The following is a 22709-nucleotide window of genomic DNA, read 5'->3' as shown; positions in this document are numbered from 1 at the left end:
GATAGTACACACCCAGTTTGCCAGAGCTTTAAAATGTTTGTACCCATGCTTAAAGTTGCTGCTTTTTCTATTCCCTAAAGCTCGCCCAGGTTTGACTAAAAGTACACAGTAAATAGTTAACAAAACCAAATACCAGATAAATAAATACTAGAACTTGCGCTACCTGTGCTTCTTATAATGTACCATACAGCATGGAAAAGTACATAGATATCAATACCAGGAACCCTGGTTGACTTTTCTCCTTCCCAAGCTCTGGAGCATTGGGTGAAGTAAGACTATGGCTTCACAACTACAACATATTACTTCTATCAATAGCCATTGGGAGATGAAGTAATCAAGTGATCAAATTTGAAGTCTTCGTTGTACACACGGCTCAGTACCACACTAGGTGTTGAAAACAACTAGCAACACATTGGAGAGAGAAATTTTGCCATGTTCGTTGTTTCTGCCGATTTTTAAAAATTTAAATAAATGTAGGTAATTGGATCAGTTTAGATTCTTTTTGTTTGATTGACTCTCACAGAGTGACATGTTGTTTAATGCGGTGCACTTTGTAAACGATAGGTTCCACAATGATGACAGATTTGGGTCAGTATACAGCAACAAAAAGAATACAAGCCCCTTTTAGTACAATGGAGACATTCATCAGCTGATCCAGTAGTGTTTCTCCACTGAATGCCTGATGTGAAAAAGAGTTTAATGCTTTTTAAAAATGTGGCATTGAAAATTCTCACTCTATAGCATTATCCTTCTTTAATGAAATCTTAATTAGGTTTGCAAAGGAACTCTCCAAAGATTTAGATTGGTACTTGTGTCGTGGGTGTTCCCATGGAGGTTAGACTTATGAATGATGGTTAATGATTCTTTGAAATGTCAATGTTTCTTTCGTAATCCTTTTGACGAAACTCATTTTACTTCTTTTTGATTGATTCTGTGTTAAATGATAGCTCAGGACAAGCATCTTAGCAGTTTAGATATGTCAAATAGAACCATAAAATTAAGAATTACCTTGACAATTAAGTACAATTTTCCATTTAAGTGATAAAATGATCCAGTAATTTGATCGAAGCAAGAAAAAAGAACCTTAATTCAAATTTTACTCGATACAGATAATTAACTGTGTCATGACCAATAAATGTCCCATCCTGAACTGTGACAGAATGGAGGCAGAATGGTTTTAAAAAATGGTACAAATTGTTCATGTGCCAGTCTGCCACATCCATTCTGAACTTTGACGATTTTATCAAGTTCAGGGAAGTGGGAAAGTGAAGCTGCCCACCTCATTAGCTGGGTAGCCTGAGGCCACTGAGGAGTTGAGACCTCCTGAGAGTTTCATGGTGACAAACAGCTGTTAGGAGGTCTCAGAGGCTGACCAATCGCATCAGCATTTGACATAAACAAAATGAAAATTTCACCAAAGAAGTTGTGAGGGGTAAGGCATTTTAGTCACTGATTATCCCCTACACTCTTCTGGATTCCAGCTCTTTGTTTGCCACGGTCACTTTGAAAATGTAGACTCTCTCAACTTTTTGAAGTTCACATGGAGATGGAAGCCAGAGCAATGGTAAAGTCACAGGTCAGTCCCCTGGTATTCCAACCCCATTTCCATACTACACTCCGGTTTGCACCCTGCCTTCCCACTAATTTAGTGACAGACTCAACTCTAAGGTCAGTTGAACCTGAGCACTTTGAAAACTGGCTCTGATAGCATGCTGGTATCAGAGTTGGGTTTACCTCACTAGATTTGAACCTGCCTTCCAATGGGAAAATCTGTCCCTTAGTCTCAAGAGATAGTGTCCTAAATTCAATAGACAACGCATTTTTTTTTTGCATTCAGACCTTTAGCAGCAATACAGTTTGGGGCTAAAAACTAAAAGAAACAAGAACAGAATTTACAGGAAGACGTCAGCAAGTAGTTAACATTTTAGCTCCAGTGACCCTTCTTCAGAACTGTGTTCAGTTTTGGACTAACTTTGTAGAAGCTCTGCATGGCGTGACAGTCCAAATGCTGCATGGCTGTTCCTAATTGCTAGGCTGAAACTTTATTATCATCATTGGCAGAGCAAATAGCTGAATACAAAAATGAGTGCTCCTACTTAGGTTTGCTGTTCGTATGATGGTGTGGTAAGCAGGGAGTGCTGATCTCCAGCAGAAGCTCTATAATATGAAACTGGAATTAAAATGCAAATGATAGAAAGAATTGTGATTAGTTTGGGCATCCTTAGTTGATAATGGCTGGTTTGAATAGTTAAAAGTGAGTACATTATCTTGAGAGGAATTGGGAACTTGACGGTACAAAAGATTCAAACTGACATGAGCAAATTAGTCATTAACCTAGGATGTTTAAGCAATCATGTTATTTCAGCCTCCTCACCCTGGAACTCCCCCAAATGACTCATCAATTCTTAGTGCTTAAAAACAAATATGTTGTTTTCAAAAACCCACATAAATAGACAGAATAAGCAATAATAAGGTCAGTTAAAATTCATTAGTAATATTTGAGCCTTGTAATTATACTGTGGATATTACTGGATTAATGGTATATTCATATTCATTTTGACATTTCTCTACCCATTGTTTCAGCAGAAGTATTAACCAATTTAACAGTTCACCTGCTAGCTTCCGATATTGTAATTTGTGAACACTCATTTTGGAAATGTTGCACTGATGCTGATTTTTGTATAATACGTTTTCCTGTACATTTCCAATAGAATATGTAATGGTGACAGTTAATTCGTTATGACAGTAAACCAAAACCTCTTTCATGATAGTAGCTAAAACTTCTCTTCACCTCACTGCATTGACTAATGTGGGCTAATAGCTTATCAAAGTGATCACTCTTTTTTGCCAATGTAAGAAGACTATTTAAGGCAAAAGCCTGTGAATGATGCTTTGTTTTAGAGGTCATATAATTGCATTACGGCTATTATCTGTGTAGTCATAGGAATGAAGGCCATGGATTAGGAATTTAGTGTATTTTCATAAGTAAACAAGCTGGAAATGCTGCAAAAACATATTAATGAAATTCACGTGGGGCCATTTCACTAGCTATGACAGGCTACCTAAGTTCCGTAATACTCCGTATGTTCTGCTGTTCACCATGATGACTTCTAGAGCTTTGGAGACATATTAAGAAAGGAGACAGTCGGGGAGTTGGATCTACTGGCGACAGGCCTAAGGGAGTAACTGTGGGAAAGCTGTGCAGCAGGAACACCAGTAACAAAGCAAAGCTGACAGTCTTGGCAGCAAAGTTACAAGGAGGAAGTCATGATAAGCAATACATTCTGAAAAACAAAAATCAATTCTGCGTCGAAATGTACAAAGGTACAGAACAAAGAAAATTGGCTACTTTGCACTTATCTATTGGTCTCAAAATTCATGATGGGGGATGAAATAACCATTTTCATGCCAAAATTGCCCCCTCCCCTCAAGAAAGCATCCTGGTTTCACAGTAATATTATTGGCTTCTGCCTGCACGTAATTGAATTCCTTCACCGCTCTACTCCCTAGATCCTGACCATATAGGCAAGGGAGCCCTCATGGCATTCAGGCCAGCTGACTGTAAGAGTTGTCCCATTTGGGGAGCTGAATCAGATACCCAGAATTGTGTCAAATAAGTGGTTGCACATCTATAGATTTATGTAATAAGACACATTTCATACATCTGCATTAGGCAGATGGAAATTTTGAGGAAGGGTCACTTGATCTGAAACATTAACCACAGATGCTGCCAGACCTGCCGAGCTTTTCCAGCAACTTCTGTTCTTGTTTCTGATTACAGCAATCGCAGTTCTTTCAGTTTTGATCTGCCTTAGGCACCCTGTTCTCTTTGCAGCACAAATCAACTTCTCCACTGAGAAATGATCAAGTTATAAATGTTAGATTCATCATTGTTGGCTGATGGCTGTTTATTACTCTATCACAGAAAATAATCCGAGTCAGTCACAGAGCAAGATTTCTACTTCCCATTGTGCAGCATAAATCCACAGGGGCAGAATGTGTGCAATGATGATTCAGTTAATGTAATGGAAAACAAGTTTCTACCACAGAAGATCAGATACACATTCCCGCCCACAGAAAATATATTCGGAGCAAAGAAAATTACATTTTTCTCAATCCTTTTCTTTCCGAGCTTTTGGCATAAAAATGCAGTATTTGCAGAATTGAAGAAATTGCATGGGATATTCATATGGGTGAATAATGGCCATTTTAGCACAGTACTGGTTAGTATCTTGGAGCTATTCACCAAAAGAAAATCAGTAAACTAAAAACAGCCCTGTTTTATTTCAACCTACCTTCCGTGGTCCAGAAGGTCTTAGTTCATAAACATCAATGGTATAGTTTGATCTGCGTCCATAGTTGTCAAATTGTAGATTTCCAGTCAGTCCTCTGCCTCGTACCTGTAATCCAGAGCACAGAAGTGATACACTAGTAATGAAAATGCTTCATTTAAACACAGGAAAATGAATTGCAAATTGTAAAATCATGTATGAGGTCCTGGGACCTCATACAATGCAGCACAATATACTTGAAACACATAAAAATGGATAAATCTCCAGGACTTGATCAGGTGTAACTTAGAACTCTGTGGGAAGCTAGGGAAGTGATTGCTGGGCCTCTTACTGAGATATTTGTATCATTGATAATCACATCCTATCAGAAGGATGTTATGAAACTTGAAAGGGCCTGGAAAAGATTTACAAGGATGTTGCCAGGGTTGGAGGATGTGAGCTATAGGGAGAGGTTGAATAGGCTAGAGCTGTTTTCCCTGGAGTGTCGGAGGCTGAGGGGTGACCCTATAGAGATTTACAAAATCATGAGGGGCATGTATAGGATAAATAGACCAAGTCTTTTCCCTGGGGTAGGAGGTGTCCAGAATTGGAGGGCATAGGTTTAAGGTGAGAGGGGAAAGATATAAAAGAGCCATAAGGGGACAGTATTTCACACAGAAGGTAGTACGCGTATGGAATGAGTGGTGAGAGGAAGTGGTGGAGGCTGGTACAATTGCAACATTTAAAAGGCATCTGGATGGGTATATGAATAGGAAGGGTTTGGAGGGATATGGGCCAGGTGCTGGCAGGTGGGACTAGATTGGGTTGGGATATCTGGTCGGCATGGATGAGATGAACCGAAGGGTCAATAACGAGAGGTCACACTTTCAAGGTGAGAGATGGAAAGTTTAAGGGGGATACACGTGGCAAGTACTTCACACAGAGGGTGGTGGGCGTTTGGAATGCATTGCCAGCAGAGGTGGTAGAGTGGTAAATTCATTTAAGATGCATCTGGATAAATGCATGAGTTGGGGGGAGTAGAGGGATACAGATGCTTAGGAATTGACTGACAGGTTTAGACAGTACAGTTGGATCAGCTCAGGCTTGGAGGGCTGAAGGGCCTGTTCCTGGGCTGTAAATTTTCTTTGTTCCTTTTCCGTGCTGTACATTTCTATGACTCTATGAGTTTAATAGAAAACAGAATGGATCTGTCTGATGTATAACGGTTACTGCCATTAGTAATGACTCCATTTAAAATATATTAAATTTAGCTGAAAATTAATTTTTCTACATCTAGTGCAGAGATTTTAAGGTAGTCATGAAAATGTTCTTCTAAGATAATGGTGCTACAGTTAATTCATAAAATAATTATTCCAATCATAACTTTGGTAGTTGACCTGATGAACAGAACTTTTAGAGGGAGAGAATATTGCACATGCTCCTTTTGTCTATGAAAGTGCATTTTTGAAAGTACACTTTTACCTTCTAGAAAATAAATCCTGGGCTGCATTTTTGTCTACAACTCAGGATAGATCTGAGCTGAATGGAATTGCGCATGGTGGAAAATGTGCATTTCCTGAGAAACCCCTCTGCCTGTCATTTTCCTTGGGTTGGGAATTGTGATTGGTCGCTATTTGATATTCATTTAAAGTGACATTAGGTTTAGAATATAAATCACTGCTGGAAATGCAAATTTACTTGGCTCTAATATTTACGTGCAAGTGGGTGATCCCTGAAGCCTGTGGGCATCTCACTAGTTATGCGAGTTTGTGAACATTATGGGAATCTGTTTGATGAGTCAGAAACCTTTTGACAGGTAAGTATAAAAGCTGTTGCTAATACCTCTCATAGCTTCCATGCTCCACATGATTATTCCAGATGACCTTATTATGCCCTCTTCCATTCACAATTTCTCTCCTTTCCACCCCATACCCACCATGCATTTTACATTCTACACCACATACAGAGCTAATTGACCAATGCCTAGTCTAGTTGTTAAAATGATTCTGGAATTGATGATATAAGTGGAGGCTTTGAAAGTAACATTTTAAAAATAACCTTGCAAAAAAAGTGTCAATGCCAGAATTTTTCAGACACTTTACACCTTTAAATTTTGTATAAATAAACACACACATTTGAAAAAAAACAGTTTAGAAAGAATAATTTACTGAAAGGTAATCAGGATGTCAAATCAAACAAAGCTTAACTGCTCTCTGTTGCTTTTCAATATTGCCTGCTGTGCTAAGCCAATTGTAGAATGTAGCTAAGTATTTGTAACAAAGCCATTTGAAAAATTAATGCCTGGCAATTTTTTTCTACTGCTTTGTTAACACACTTGTCAAATGGACCCATTACAATTGCTCAACTTTTGGATGACTAATACATTGAGCTAGGCAGACAATGTCAGAAACAGCTGTGCTAAACTTAGGTAAGTTTAATTACATAAGGATGAGGGCGGAAATGGTGAGAGTGGACTGAGAATAGAGTTTCGAAGAATACAGCAAGCCAGGCAGCATCAGGAGGTGGCAAAGTCAATGTTTCGGATGTAACCCTTCTTCAGGACTTGCAGAGAACATCTTCAAAGTTGGCATCCTTTGAAGAGACTTTACAGTGGTACAAAGTTGGTTAGAACCAAAAAAAACTGCAGATACTAGATTCCAAAATAGATGAGCAGGGAGCTGGAAGAACACAGCAAGCCAGGAAGCATCAGGCGCTGCAGAAATCAATGTTTCAGATGTAACTTGAAGAAGGTTTACATCTGAAATGGTGGCTTCTCCACCTCCAGAGACTATCTGGCTTGCTGTGTTTTTCTAACCTCCTGCTTGTCTACTTTGGAATCCAGCCTCTGCAGCTTTTTTTGGTTTGAGGAACAATGGACAATGTTTAACAAAATAGTTCATGGCTCAGCAAAGACACATCACAATGAAGAAGAAGGATTCTAGGAAGGGGATAAACTGACCACAGTTAAACAAGGAAGTTAAGGATAGCATCAAATTGAAAGAAAAATATACAACATTGTAAAGGCCAACAAAATTTAACCAAAAATAATTAAGAGGCTGAAAATAAACAGTAAGGTCAAATTAGCAGTAATATAAAAACAAACAGTAAGAGCTTCTTCAAATATGTAAAAAGGAAGAGGCCAAAGATAACATATATCCCTTAGAGATCAAAGCTGGGGAAATAATAGTCAGGAATCATGAAATGGCAGAGAGCTGAATGAAATCACTGTAGTAATCGTCATGGTAGAAGACAGTAATAACATTCCAGAATCACTAAATATCAAGGGGCTAAAGTGGGGGAAGAAGTAAACATTTTCATTATCATTAGAGAAAAAGTACCAGTGAAATTAATAGAGCTAAGGATTGTTAAGTCCTCTGGATAGGACAAATTGAATCCTAGCATATTAAGGAAGTAGCGACAGAGATAATGGATGCACTAGTATTAACCTTCCAATAACACTGGAAGGTTCTGGAAAAGTCCCAAAGGATTAGAAAATGGTCAATGTAACATCCATATTCAAAAAGAGAGGAAAACAACAAAACACAGGTAACTATAGGACAGTTAGCTTAATATTTATTATTGGGTACATTTTCAAGTCCATTATAAAGGAATAATAAAAGAGCATTTACAAATACATAATATAATCAAGCAGATTGAATATGGTTTCCTGAAGAGGAAATTATGCCTGCCAAATTTATTGGAATACCTTGAGAAGATAACAAATAGGCTAGATAAAGGGAAAACAATACATATAAAATATTTGGATTTCCAAAAGGTACTCAATAAGGGATGGCACATAAGGCTACTTAGTAAGAGACCATGGTGCTGAGGGTATTATATGAGAATGGATTAGCTCACCAAAAGAAGTAATTGGGCTACAGGGGCATTTTCAGGATGGAAAGCTGCAGTTAACGGACTGCCAAAGCATCAGTGCTGGGTCCAGATTTATTTAGAATACATATTAATGACTTGGATGAAAGAAGTGAATGTACTATAAACAAATTTGAGGATGACACAAGAATTGGTGGGAAAATAAGCAGTAAGGATAACACAGAGTCTACAGATGAATATGGACAGGCCAAGTGAGTGTGCAAAAACATAGCAGATAGAATACAATGTGGGAAAATGTGAGATTATGCATTTTGGCAGGAAGTATAAAGCAGCAGAATATTACTTAACTAGGAAAAGACTGCAGAAAGCTGCAGCTCAGAGATATTTCGGGGTCCTGGTGCATAAATCAGCAAAAGCTAGTACTCAAGTTCAGAAAGTAATAGGGAAGCCAAATGGAATGTTGGTCTTTGCTCAAAGAGAATGGAGTATAAAAATAGGGAAGTCTTGCTAAAACTTTGCAAGGCACCAGCCAGAACACACCTGGAATATTTAGAACAGTTTTGGTCCCCTTTTCTAAAGAAAGGTTGAATAGGGATATATTGGCTTTGGAGGCAATTGAGAAAAGGTTCACTAGGTTTATACTGGGTATGGAGGGATTTTTTGATGAGGAGAGGATGAGTAGGTTGATGTTTAGAAGAATGAGAGGAGACGATATTAAATGATGTTTGTTAGGGTAGATGCAGAGAGGCAGAGAAGCAGATGCTTTGGATGATTAATATCCAGAGTAAGCCTGACAGACCAGGGAAATGGAACAAAAGCTTACAGTATTGGCCATAGGAATACAGGGGATGGATGCTATGAGGGGGAATGGGAGTGGAGTATATGTGGGTTAAGAGGGATCAAGGTGAGATACGGTGGAGATGGAGGGGTAAGGAGCTAAACATCATTCACAGAATGTGTCAATGTCCACGAGAACTGAGGCAGGCCCCATAATCAGCTTGTCGTACCATCCATTCACCTTCCTTGCTGCCTTGGGCCTACTTATGGTGGTAGCAGTCTGAAGCCTTGCTCAACCATTTCCAATGTGGAGAAACTTATGAAAGTGGGAAGAAGTGATGAGTTCTGGACAATAATGTTTAAAATAGCATGATTCATATTTCCTGATGTCAAGGGGATAATTTGGATCTTTGCCCCTCCTCATACCTGTCCTCAATTACAGAATCATTGCTAGAACCCAACACTTTCCCAACTGCACCTCGAGTGTGAATAAAGCTTTAAATCTGGCTGAGTTTACACACTTAAACATGGTGACTGTGGATTCAAGGGAAGCGGTTTGTGACTTACACACTATTAATTCTCTTCTAGAGTCCTGAGTTTAATAGCCAGCATAGACTGTTGGGATGAAAGTCTTTCCTATCTTTTGACAGCAAAAGAAGAATTACAATTTTACAGAATATTATTCCTGGTGTCTAATGTTATTTGCTATCTTTATCAGTACGTGGCAGTGTGTAATAATTGTTTGAGGTGGTTCTTGCCACTAATCCACCTTTATTAGACTTTGTCATAAGACTATCTAGTGAGTTGTGATACAATATCCAACATAAATAAGTATCTACAGAAGAGGCACTGTTCTTAGATAAGAAGAAGGGTTATTGCAAGGTAGCAATAAGTACAACTATATTCGACCTGCATAATTACTAAAGCCTTAGCGAACTGATAAATATACATTTGTTCACTCTGACAGAATAAAACTTATTGTCTGCACTTACAGTCTGTGTGCAATGTGAGTGGGGTGGAGTCAATGTAACATGACCATTAACATCTTCAGAGCCATTATTCATACAACATTTTCCCAAAGCTGTTTTCTTCTTCCCCACAGTTAACCCATTATACAATGATGTGTTACGATAGTTTAAAATTTGATATGTTTTGTGGATTTGAATTTGATGGATTGTGGATTCCTGTTTTGTTCATCAGTTAAATGAACGAAAACTGGAACTCTTATCATCATGCATTTCTTGAGAATCACTTGGCTGGTCTCGTTTGCTTGAATTCATTTTAGGAAAATACCTCCAGGTTTTTGGTTTTCATTTGGGGAAAGTCTGCTAAGAACAAGTTGCTCAGCTCATTTCTTCTATTTCTGAAGCACCTTTGTGATATATTCAATGTGAAACTTGATTCTGTTCTTTTGAAATGAAAAAGAATTATGGGAAAATATGATATACACTTTGGTTTATATATAATTATTTGTGATGATACAGCTCAAAGTGTCTCATTTAAAAGTCACCTTTGACATAGCGGCCTCCTTTTATCCATGAACCTGCCAACTTACTATTATTGAAAGGAATATCTTTTGTCATGTAGGCACACAATAACTATTCTGTATTAAGAACATCCTAAAATCAATGGTGACATCAATGACTAACAAAATCACTTTGTCAATTGTGCCAGTTCAAGGATAATATTGGCTAGGATATCGGGACAATGCTTGCATGTTCTTTAAATATATAAGATGATTAATGTTTAGTGAAGGCAGGTAGATTTGATCTCAATTTTAAATCCTTTCCAAAGATTTAAATTTGAGTTCTGTTGGAAGATCTTCATTCCAAGTATCAACTTATCTTTTCTCCTGATGCGGATGGTCCTGCTGTGTATCTCCAGGACTATTTTGTTTCATTGTTTCAAGAACTTTGAATTTAAATATCTATGACCTCCTTTGTTTTGAAGTTTAAATAGCTCCTTTACAAAGTTTGAAGTATGTGGAAAGCCAGAGTTTGAAGTCATTGATACACAGATCTCAAAAAAACCCCTTATCTCACACTGCTCTTAATTTTAAAATCCGGTGAACTGTTATTTAATCTTTTTTGGAGTTACTTGCATCTTCAATGTATGCCTTAATTTATTTTGAATCATGGACTGAAGTACATCACACATATAGCACTAATAGTAATATTTGCATCAATATGACAACAAAATGAGTGTTGTCAGTGAACCCTTAAATACATAATTTCAATATGTTTAAAACAAAACATTAGTTTTGCTACAATACTACATAATGGAATACATTTTCAACTTTACAACTTGATGTAACTTCATGACACATGCAAATCAATCTCTATAAACAGGTAGAGCTTCAATAATACAGTACTAGCATTGCAAACTAAAAATCTACCCCAATGATGTCTCAAGCCATTTCCTCATCTCCTTCTTATTTCAGCTTCTGCCATTTCACTTGTGGTCACCACAATGCTGATCAAAGCACAGCAGGTCAGGCAGCATCCAAGGAACAGGAAATTCGACGTTTCGGGCCAGTGCCCTTCATCAGGAATGAGGATTAAGGGTAGGGCTGATTGCAGAATGTAGGTAGCGACGCATGGCTGCAAGGGTGGAGCGGAGGATCCGGAGGGAGGTCTGTTGCTGGAGGCTTCGGATTTGTTGTAGGTACTGGTTGTCCTGGTTGGGTCCAAATTTTGTTGGTTGGAATGTAGTCCGGAGTCCGTGCGGGAGCAGTCGGTTCCGTAGGTAGCTGCTGAGGAAGGAGATGTGGCTGTGGTAACGAGTCTGTTTGAGAATGTGGCTGAAGAGCTTCTGTGCAGAGGAGATGACCTGGGGGGTGCAGTGAGAGAGAGAGACTCACTAAAATCCTTGTAGAGGGAGGAAAAGAGCTTCTTCAAGGAAGGCATCCTTGCAAGAGGATTTCCAGTAGGTTAAAATCTTCGAGTAAAAAGTGAGGTGTGCAGATGCTGGAGATCAGAGCTGAAAATGTGTTGCTGGTTAAAGCACAGCAGGTCAGGCAGCATCCAAGGAACAGGAAATTCGACGTTTCGGGCCAGAGCCCTTCATCAGGAATGAGGAAGGGCTCTGGCCCAAAACGTCGAATTTCCTGTTCCTTGGATGCTGCCTGACCTGCTGTGCTTTAACCAGCAACACATTTTCAGCTCTGATCTCCAGCATCTGCAGGCCTCACGTTTTACTACAATGCTGATCAATCAGCCGTTGCCATCTCATCCAGCTCGAAGCATTTCCAATTCTGCTGAGTTGAAGTCTCTCACCAACAAATCTTTCCAGCTACTGTTGAGCTTTCCTCTTCTCCTGATTCCTGGCATTCCATTTTTATCACCTACCTCACCATATTTCTCCCCTCTCTCCATAACACATGGACACACTATTTCAATTTCTACTTGCCTATTTCCTTGGATTCTCCCACAATCTTTGTTGACTCCCTGATGTGTGGTTCCTGATATTTCCTTTTCTCATTAACTTAGACATTCATCTCAACATCCCTGTTTGATTTCTGTTTAGTTGTGATTCCTGTCTTCTTGAAGTTGTCCAGTTTTCTGACTATATTCCAAGGCTGGCCTCACAACTGCATTGTATGTTCTTCTTTTCAGCATAACATCTGTCGCACCTCTTCCAATTACTCCAATCAGAGCTGAGCCATTGCTTAACTTCCATTTCCTGTCAAACTGTACCTTTGATACACTGAATTACTGTTGAGAATTATATTCATGTTCTGTACTCATCCATCTTACTAACTATCATAAGATTGCTTGCTAACATTACAATAGTAGCATGTTTGGTAGTTTTGTCTCTAAGTTAGAAAAATTGTGAGTCAAAATCTCACTTCACAACCCAGACATAACAGTTAAAATGAAAACACCAATGCAGGCCTGACTAGATGCTATCTTGTTGGAGGTACAGCCTTTGGGATGTGATTTCAAACCAAGTGGTCTGTCAGGTGGGCATAAGAGATCACTTGGTATCTATTTCAAAGCAGAGTAAAGGCTTTATTCCATATGGTCAATATTTATCTTTCAATTAACCATCATAAAAATAGATTAGCTTTCCATTTTCTCTCCTTTTTTTTGGGAGTGTTTTGTACGCAATTTGACTGAAGTGTTTCCTATCACACAACAGCAACTGCATTCATAAGCAGTTCATTGGCTAGGAAACATTTGGGGATAGTCTGTGTTCATGTAAGATGCTTGATTTGTTCAGGATTTCTTTTCCTTTTTTATTTTCTAAGGTCCAGTGAAATCAGTTCTTTTAAATGAGAAAATCATTTATTGAATATTACAGTTTATTTAAGATACTTCTGGAAGAATGCTAAGAAAGTAAGTTTATTTATGCTTTATTGTCCAAACCATATAATAAGTTGTATTTTCTTGTACAGGGGATTAAAAGCTTAAGGTTGAGCCTTCACACATGACATTTACTTTGGCTTGCCCTTTATTGTAGAGATAAAGCTGCTGCATTTAAATAGGGAATTAATGGCTTAATATTTATTGACTTAAAAATGAATGTCAGTGGTGGGCCATGTGGTGTGTGAATGTTTCCACATGCTTCATCACAGATCAGTGGGGTTACTAGCAATTAGAAGTTTGCAAGCATGCCAACCAGTTTGTTTTCCTCCTCTTCTCCCTGTTCTAACATTGCCAGACTTAAAAACAGGCAGCACTTCATGAACAATCAAGCTACTGATGCTTCTCTGGACTAGATGTAATGCTCATCTATTTTTGGGCTTGAAGCTGGGGCCACCTATACTAACTAGAAAAAGCAGATTGGAAATGGAAACCTGGATGAAGAGTTCACAGAATGCTTCTGAGATAGTCTCTCAGAGTAATACATTTTGGGTCTAAGCAAGTTATACTAGACTTGGTATTGTGTAATGTGACAGGTTGAATTAATGACTTCAGAGCAAAAGCAGCCCTAGATAGCAGTGACCAAAATATGGCTGAATTTTTTATCCAGTTTGAAATGGAGAAGATTGCGTATAAGACTAGCGTCTTTAACTTTAATAAACGCAATGTTGCGGGCCTGAAATCTAATCAAGCTGATATGATCTCAGACACAAGATTATGGATAGTTCATTAAACAAGCAGTGGCAGACATTTAAGAGAATATTTCATGATACTCAAAATATATATGTTCCTACTAGAAAGAAAACTTCTAAGGGGAAGACCAAGCATCATGACTCAGTAAGGCAGTTCGGAAAGCAACAAACGTAATGAAAAGGCATATAGTTGTTAAAAATGAATGGCAGGACCAAGGATTAGCCCAAATATAAAGAACAGCAGGAAATGACTTAAGATAAATCAGCTGAATGAAATTAGAGTCTGAGATGAAGGTACGCAAAAATGGACAGCACATGTTTCTATAGATATTTTGCTGCTGTCTTCACTATGGAGTATATATTAAAAAAATATAGTAGTAAATCATGAGGTAGAAGAGAAAGAGGATCTTGGTGAAGTTATGATCACCACGGATCGTGTACCAGCAAACTGATGGAGCTGCAGCAGACAAGTCTCTGGGTCCTGATTGCCATCTACCTGGGATCTTATAACAGGCAACAAATGTGTAACTAATGATTTTCCAGAACTATTAGATTCAGGAGAGGCTCCATCAGACTCAAAAGGAGCAAATATGACTCCTGGATTCAAGAAGAGATGGAGCCAGAAAATACAGAACTATAGGCTGAATCTTAAATTCTTTGATAGTGTTTGTTTTGACAAGTTTCTTGGAGGGTTTTTTGCCATGAGACCTGGTGACATCATTCACTGCATCTTACCAAAGCTGCCTCATTAACAACCCACCCCTGCCCTCTCACCAGATTCTATCCCCATTCCATTACTTGCCATTCACTGAATATCTGCCAAAGACGAGCATCTCTACACCCACACCATTTTTGAAAGGCTGCTGTGTACCCGAACGAGCACTGGCTTCTTGAGAGTCATCAGGAGGCGTTGGAGAAGGGGAAATGTCCCTGCAATTCTCCAACTGGGATCCTGGTAGATGGAGTGGTAAAGAGGAGGGGTGTCATTTCCCTGGAGGACCAGAACAGGCTGTGCACTAGACCCTATCAGCTGGTCCCAGATTGCCACCAAATTGCTTTAGTCCAGAGGAATGGCTGGCAGTATCACAAGCATGTCACTAACCTTCTCTGTTCCACCAGGGTAAGCACCACAGTCCACTCTGCTACCTCTCAACCTTTGCTACTGCACCCACATCTGACCAAAGCTTGTACTCTATCTGCCTTTAAAAGCTTACCACACCCGCTCTCATTTCTCATGCCTCCTCTACCACACTGGGTCCAACATAACCCACCCTGCATTACCTCAGCACTGTATACTCACTCAACCAGGAAACCTTATCACCCTTCAACCACCTACACTAGCACTAATAGCTCTGTCACCCATTTACATCGAAATCATTCCTTCTCTTTTCCACAATCCAGGAGAAGACAGCACCCATCCCCCCCCCCCCCCCCACACACACACACACGGAAAGGGTCCAGAAGGATGTAGGGGTGCCCAACATTAGGCTCCTCACCCACCATAAGTAGAGAATCTTAATTTTTGCAGGAGAAGACTTAGATAGCTGAGGTACGGAGGAATTGAGATGTTCTATCGCATGGCTGAGTGCTTACGGAATGTTATCTTTAGTTATTAGAGGAATTGTACATAAAATTAAGAATCTTATGCTTCAGTTATGCAGGCATTGGTAGACCACATATTGAATACTTTGTGAAGTTCTGGTCTCCTTATTTAAGGAAAGATATAAGTGCATTGGAGATAGTTCAGAAGAAGTTTACTGGAATGTACGTTATATATTATGAGGAAAGGTTGGACATACAGTGCTTGTTCCAATTGGAATTTGGAAGAGTGAGACGTGACTTGGTTTAAGTCTATAAGTTTCTGTATGGTCATCACAAAGTGGAAATGGAAAAAAAATGTTTTCTATTGTGGATGAGTCCCGAATGAGGGATAACTTCATTAGAATTAGAGATCACCCTTTTATGACAGCGATGCCAGAATCACCTTCTCTTAGAGGGTTGTACAATTTGGAACTCTTACCTCAGGACATGATGGAGACAAGGTCATTGAATATTTTTAAGGCAGATAGGTACAGGGGAGTGGGTGATGAGGTAGGTATAGATGAACACAGGTAGAGGGTACGACCGGGTTGGTAGCTGGAAGCAAGGGTTAATCAGAGGAATGGAAGGGAGGGGGAGGGACTGAGAAGGGAGTCAGGGTTCGGGAAGGGAGGTTATTTGAAATTGGAGAATTTGTTGTTACGTTCTCCAGGCTGTAGGCTGTTCAGATGGAATGAGGTGTTGTTCCTTCAACTTGTGGTCTGATTCGAAGTGGCAATGGAGGCGGCCATGTAGGAAAGGGAGTGGGATAGGGAATTAAAATGGACAGTGATTGGACTTTCCGACTGCAAATTAGAGGAATAATACCTCATCTTCCTCCTTAGCAGTTGATAGCCCGGACGACTTAACATTGAGTTCTCCAATTTCACACTACCTCCCTGCCCATCCTCTGATTCCCTTCCGAGGCTCTCCATTCCATTCCTCTGGTCAGTCCTTCCTTCCAGCTACTAACAGGATTCATTCCTCCCATCGACCCACCAGGTTGTACCCTCTACATGTGTTCACCTATCCCTAACTCACCAACCCGCATCCTGCCCTGTGCAAAACCCTCCCCCTCTAATCACAAACTTTTGGAAATTAGATGCAGGCCTTTTTACATCCATAACATAAAGCAACTCTCCATGTCACCTCTTATCCCTGTTGGTGCAGAAGTATGAATATTGAAAGAAAATCTCGACCATCGGTATCATTGCAATTTTCTCTCACTTCTTTAGCAGACACTGTTCAAGCTTATAATGACAATCACAGTTTCAGTACATTGCAAAAGTATCATATTGGATTGGCTAACATTGTACAAGCATAAGGCAGAACTGTGGTGGTTGGGGAAGGTTTGGTAAACATTTGGCTTGGATTCAAAATGCAGACATCACCAGTGTACACATTAATATAGTTGATGACGCAGACTATACATATCAAAAACCTTCCTTAATTATTGGATTTTGCAAACTGAAATGACTCAAAACTAGGATGTATCACTGGATGAATCAATTCATCGCCAAGGATATTAAACCCAGTTATTACGCGAGGCGGTTAGCAAAGCTGTCATTCCAGATATTATCCATTTCCTGAAATGCAAGAATAGCTGTTCATGACTCCACAGTCACCATGAAGCTTGACTGAGATAGAGTTATTCACAGACACAAATAATAGTGCAAAGTTGACATCTGACAGTTTATGTCACTAACATAGAAATGTTTCAATATCGCAGAATGGTTCTAATATATTCCAGTAGATTGTTTCTTCAGCCTTGCAGGGATGGTCAACCTACATGATGATGACATTGTCAATAAAAGGGCCTAAGCTAAGTAGAATTTGCAATTATCAGCAATGCTCACTCAACTTGAACAACATAATTTTATGCTCAGCAAGGTCAAATGCATATGTGTAGCATCTGTGATTGACTTTCTGCAGTGTAGAATGTCAGAACTGGTGCAAAGTCTGTACACAACAATGTCAAAGCAATTCATATGCTTCTGATCCTATCTAATGTGGCAGAGTTGGCATTACTCCTAGGTATGACTAATGTTTATCACAAATTTCATCCTAAAATGCAGAGCCTCTTCAGAAGCTACTGTGCAAAGATGCTCAATGGGAATGGGCAATTACACAGCAAATAGTATTTGACAGTTTAAAGATGAGGATAGCATATCTGGCTTTCCTTATTCATTTCAAAGTATGTGCTAAATCATATGTCACAACAGATGTATTAGGAATGCCATAGGAGCTGTACTTTTGCAGTATTTGAAATAAAGTGAATGAATCACTTACGTATTACACCTGTTCTCAGAGGCTGAACACAAATACTCAACTGGAGAGTGGGAAGCACAAGCCTGCATCTGTGCTTGTGAGTAGAGACATATGTATCTTTACAGAAGAAAGAATCAGCCTGCTGGCCAGAATAGACCTCTGCATAGAAGAGTATATTAAATACCATATAACATGTTCAATCCGTGAAAATCTGTTGAACTATTTCCCTGCCTCCACAAGTGACCCTGTGACCAATAAAATCATGGCAACAAGTCCAAGTAGATATTTTTGGAGAATTGAAAATAGAAGCAAGCAATTGATGTTTTATGATTGTTGTTCATGGCCAACATAGCAAATGCCCAGAAATCACAAATTCGATACCCACCACTTCAGGTCATTGACATTGTGGCAGCAAGTGAGGACTGCAGATACTGGAGGCCAGAATCAAAAAGGGTGGTGCTGGAAAAGTACAGGAGGTCAGGCAGCATCCAAGGAACAGGAGAGTCAACATTTCAGGCATAAGCCCTTCATCAGGACCTTCCTGACCTGCTGTGGTTTTCCAGCGCCCCCACTGACATTCTGGCCAAGCTGTTTACAAAATGACTAGCACTAGCACTAGCACTGGTGACTAGCACTGTATACAATGGACAAGTTTGTTTTTGGTCAGTTTACAGAATTCCTATCAAGTTAAGGAGTCATCTACCAAGTGATGTTGTAATATAATCCAAAATTGAATGAGGCCATTTGACTATTCTATAATAAATGTAAGTTTAAAAATTAATATGTTGGATGAGACAAAGTGTAAATAATCCAGTCATATCCTACTTTGCACAATATATAATCTATCTATAAGGGCACTGGAGTTACAGCAATAGGGTGGATAGTGGGATGATCTTTGGGGGATCGGTGAAGACTTGATTGGTTTAAAGGTCTCTATCTGCACTGTAGGGATTCTATGAAATTTATGACTAGTTATAACTTTTGCATTCTGCTGATCATTCTTAGATTGTAACTACTGGCCACTAAAAATTTCAGAGGGAAAGCAGAATAAACTGCAAAGTCAAACGAACCAAAATATGAGCTTGGAGAATGGGTTTACACCAAATGGAGAAATCACAACCACAAGTGTGTCTTATCTTTTCAGGACTAAAGCTTATTAAGTGGCTGCTCAGCAGCAACACTTATATATTATATGATGACATTAATTTTTTGGGGGGACTTGAGTTTGACAGATTATGGGAAAATCTGGGCATTTTTAAAAAAAAGTTCAATGAAATGATGCATTTGAACCTATTCTTAATAAGTCACTTTTTGGAAACCATATTGTTGCAGATATTAGCTGGCCTTAGACACTTGGACTCACTTTAGCAAAAGCACCTAACATTTTTTATGATTGGGTTTTATGGTTGTTTTGTTTTTGCAAAGTTTTATAGTCTTGGCATTTGATTATTGGTTTTCAGTTGGGAGAAACCTGCGAAAGTACAAACTGTTCAGCTTGTAGCTCCTGTCTCTGAAAGATCTCTGTGATGAATCAAATGTGAAACCTGGTTGTACTCTTGAAAAGTCTTTGTGATACGGTGTTTCTCAAGCAAGCTATGCCAGACAATATCCCAGAGGCAAATGCCTACGTTTGGGGAGATTTGGTCAAACATGTTCAGAACATCAGATTGATAGTCAGCTGAACAGCTCAAACATTAACCTTTCTGCCTTCAAGAACTAAGATTTATTGCAAAACATGTTTTCCCCAAATGAATAAAACATTAATTGCTGGAAAAGCTCAGCAGATCTGGCAGCATCTGTGGAAAGAAATCACAGTTAATGTTTCTGGTTAATGTTTCATCAGTTTCAAAGAAGGGTCACTGGACCTGAAACGTTTAAAGCTGATTTCTCTCCACAGATGCTGCCAGACCTGCTGAGCTTTTCCAGCAATTTCTCTTTTTGTTTCTGTGTTACAGCATCTGCAGTTCTTTTGGTTTCCCAAATTGAATCTGTGTAGAGAAAAATCCATTTTTTTGTCCTCTTTAGCCTTCATTTTTGTCTGTGTTTTTCCATTTTTAGAGGGGTAAGCATTTATATTTTCATATTACAAACTAAACCTGTTACCAGATATGTATCCTAATTCAATAAATTTTGATTTAAAGTAAATCAATAATATTTTGTTTATTAAAGAAACTTTGTTGATGGAACTTTTTAACTTATGTCTAATACAGGTAAATGAATTGAATTCCTGATGTGAACTGTGGAGAAGAAACTGGTCATAACAATGACAACACAAAGTGAAGCATGAAATGCTTAACAGTAAGTGGATCACAATATTTTGAGGATTGGGATACATCATCAAGTTAATTTTGCAGAACCACAATTTTAAACTTGTATATTTTTGCACACTCATAACAGATGATCACATCTCAAAAAAACATTTACGTACCAAAAGAAAACTGACAAGCTAAACTCTAAAACCATTGACTCAAAGTAAATCTGCTTCTTGTTCAGGACAGATCAATTCAATACAAGGCCTTTGGTTTCACCAGGAGGGTACGATGCAGTGCTCAATTTTTTGATGGTTGACTATGTAAGACTTGTATCTCCTTTCATATTAGTTAATCCTAAGTGTGGTTAATAAGAAAGGAAAAAATAAGCTGCGGCTGGTTGATGTAAGCAGAACTGTTATCTTAAAGCATTAAATGAGACTCCTTTTGCAGAAACATAACCTGATACTTATCACCTCAGCATACCTGAGGCATTAAGCAAACAACTACCCAAATCAAGTGATGCAATTTTGGTGGATTAAATGCAGCAGAAGCAGTTCAAGTAACAATGTTTTGGGTTGGGTGGAAAAAGAGGGAATCCAAATCAAGTTCAATGGGGTCACCTTAGCAATTATACCTAAATAACCAATGTAATTTGTATCTATTCCAGTCATGCAATAATCTATATCTTGAGTATTAGTTAATAAAGACACATTTTATTGAAGCTTGTCATTTTGTATTCATCAGGGTAGTTCATAAAAATAGCTAATTAAGGGGATACCTACATTTATACTATATGAGAGGAAAGTGCAGGTTGGTTGGCAAACAGATCGATTCATCCAGGGGTTGCCATGGGAAATGTACCAGCCAATTATGATTAATAGTTAACTGTTCGGGTTTTATGTAATTTTAAATCAGCAAGGTTGACTCTGATTGTTGAAGGCATTGTCCTAAGAATTAAACTAATGAATGGCTGCTGTCTATTTTTGTTGAGTTGAACCAGATAAATGTCCATTTGCAAGAACATGGCTTTGTATATTAAAATATTAGCTTCCAGTATATGTAAGAACACTGCACGTCAGCTGAAAACCTCACCTCAGAGCTAGTAAGAGGTGCAGAAAAGGCAACATGGACTAGAAAGAGGGTAAAAAAAATTAGTCAGATTTGTCAGTTACGGGGTCCTTAGAGAAGAAGGATTTGTAGGAGCAGCTCTTATTCAGGTTTGACAGGGAAGTAGCTGTGTTGAAATTTCATGGATTCATGGAAAAAAGTCCCTGTTAGCAAGGGGTAAAATCTTAATTAATTGCACAAAATATCAGGATGGAAGGAATCGGAATAAAAGAAGAACACTTACTGAAATAACTCTAATGAGGCTGGCAACCCATCACTAATCATCTTATACTTACACATGACACTGACCCAGCTAGCTCAGAGCCCGTTCCTAGAGTGACACTTATATCTGTCAGCCACGACTCCCTGATTGGGCCAGGTTAACAGCCCCAATCAGGGAACTCATATTCAATGAGGTCCACCTGGCTGACCTCATTCCAATTACCGCACTTACCTTCATAGTGGGCATCACCACTGCAATGAGTACACACCATGAATCAAGAGTCATTCAACTCATTTACAGTGAGAATGCAACCTCAGAAACATCGTAGAGCTGAGTTAAGACAACAAAAAGGCAATTTAAATGTTTTAGAGCTCGAGTCTGACAGAAGAAGAAAATATTTAATACTGTGATAAGACTGGCAGGTAGACAATTTAAACCATGGATTTGATGGGAGGATTTATTCAGGCCACAGCCACTTGAGTTTATTTGAAAATTGGAAACAAGGATGTGTATTGTGCTTAATTCCACAAAAGGTAGGAACAATTCATTCTGATTGCTTAAACGCCAGGACACCAACACCCCACCAGCTTCTGTTCCCAGCAAACAATACAAGATGCAAGTTTGTATTCAAAAGAATTTGAAACTTAAAGGAAGTAAGATAGTGCAACACTTTTCCCTATAAAATAAGGTACAGTGTTAGAAGGAAATAGTAGAGCACTTCTATTATAAGCATTTAAAAGCTGGGTAACGGACAATGTAAAAGTAGATATGTAGCTGCATACTTAAGTGCTAATGTTTGGGGGTAGATTTCGTGGATGGTAATAATTTGGAAAGGGTTAATGTTGAAGAATATGTTTTCCTGTACTCATATATTCTTGGGTGGAGCAAGAGGGCAGCACAGCTTAAGATGTGTTGGGATCAAATATGTACCCAACTCAACCTCCATTCCCGGCACCTTCCCCTGCAACCGCAAGAAGTGCAAAACTTGTGCCCACACCTCCCCCCTCACCTCCCTCCAAGGCCCCAATGGATCCTTCCACATCCATCGCAAATTCACCTGCACCTCCACACACATCATTTACTGCATCCGTTGCACCCGATGTGGTCTCCTCTACATTGGCGAGACAGGCCGCCTACTTGCGGAACGTTTCAGAGAACACCTCTGAGACACCCGCACCAAACAACCCAACCGCCCGTGGCTGAACACTTTAACTCTCCTCCCACTCCACCAAGGACATGCAGGGTCCTTGGCCTCCTCCATCACCAGACCCTGACCACACGACGCCTGGAAGAAGAGCGCCTCATCTTCAGCCTAGGAACCCTCCAACCACACCGGATGAATGTAG

The 22709-nt window shown here is 39.2% G+C and overlaps 1 protein-coding gene across 2 annotated transcripts in view; it reads right to left on the bottom strand.

Annotated features, from left to right (window-relative positions):
* LOC132820158 (glutamate receptor 3-like) overlaps positions 1 to 22709 on the bottom strand; it is a 335515-nt gene that overhangs the window by 111610 nt on the left and 201196 nt on the right. For both annotated transcript variants that reach the window (XM_060832109.1, XM_060832108.1), the window contains exon 8: positions 4296 to 4400. In XM_060832109.1, coding sequence (XP_060688092.1) covers positions 4296 to 4400 — 105 coding nt within the window. The remainder of the gene's footprint in view (positions 1 to 4295; positions 4401 to 22709) is intronic.

Source organism: Hemiscyllium ocellatum, chromosome 11, assembly GCF_020745735.1.
Source record: "Hemiscyllium ocellatum isolate sHemOce1 chromosome 11, sHemOce1.pat.X.cur, whole genome shotgun sequence".
Lineage (NCBI taxonomy): Eukaryota > Metazoa > Chordata > Chondrichthyes > Orectolobiformes > Hemiscylliidae > Hemiscyllium > Hemiscyllium ocellatum.
Note: the sequence above shows the minus strand (reverse complement) of the source record. Positions and strands in the feature narration are given on the sequence as shown.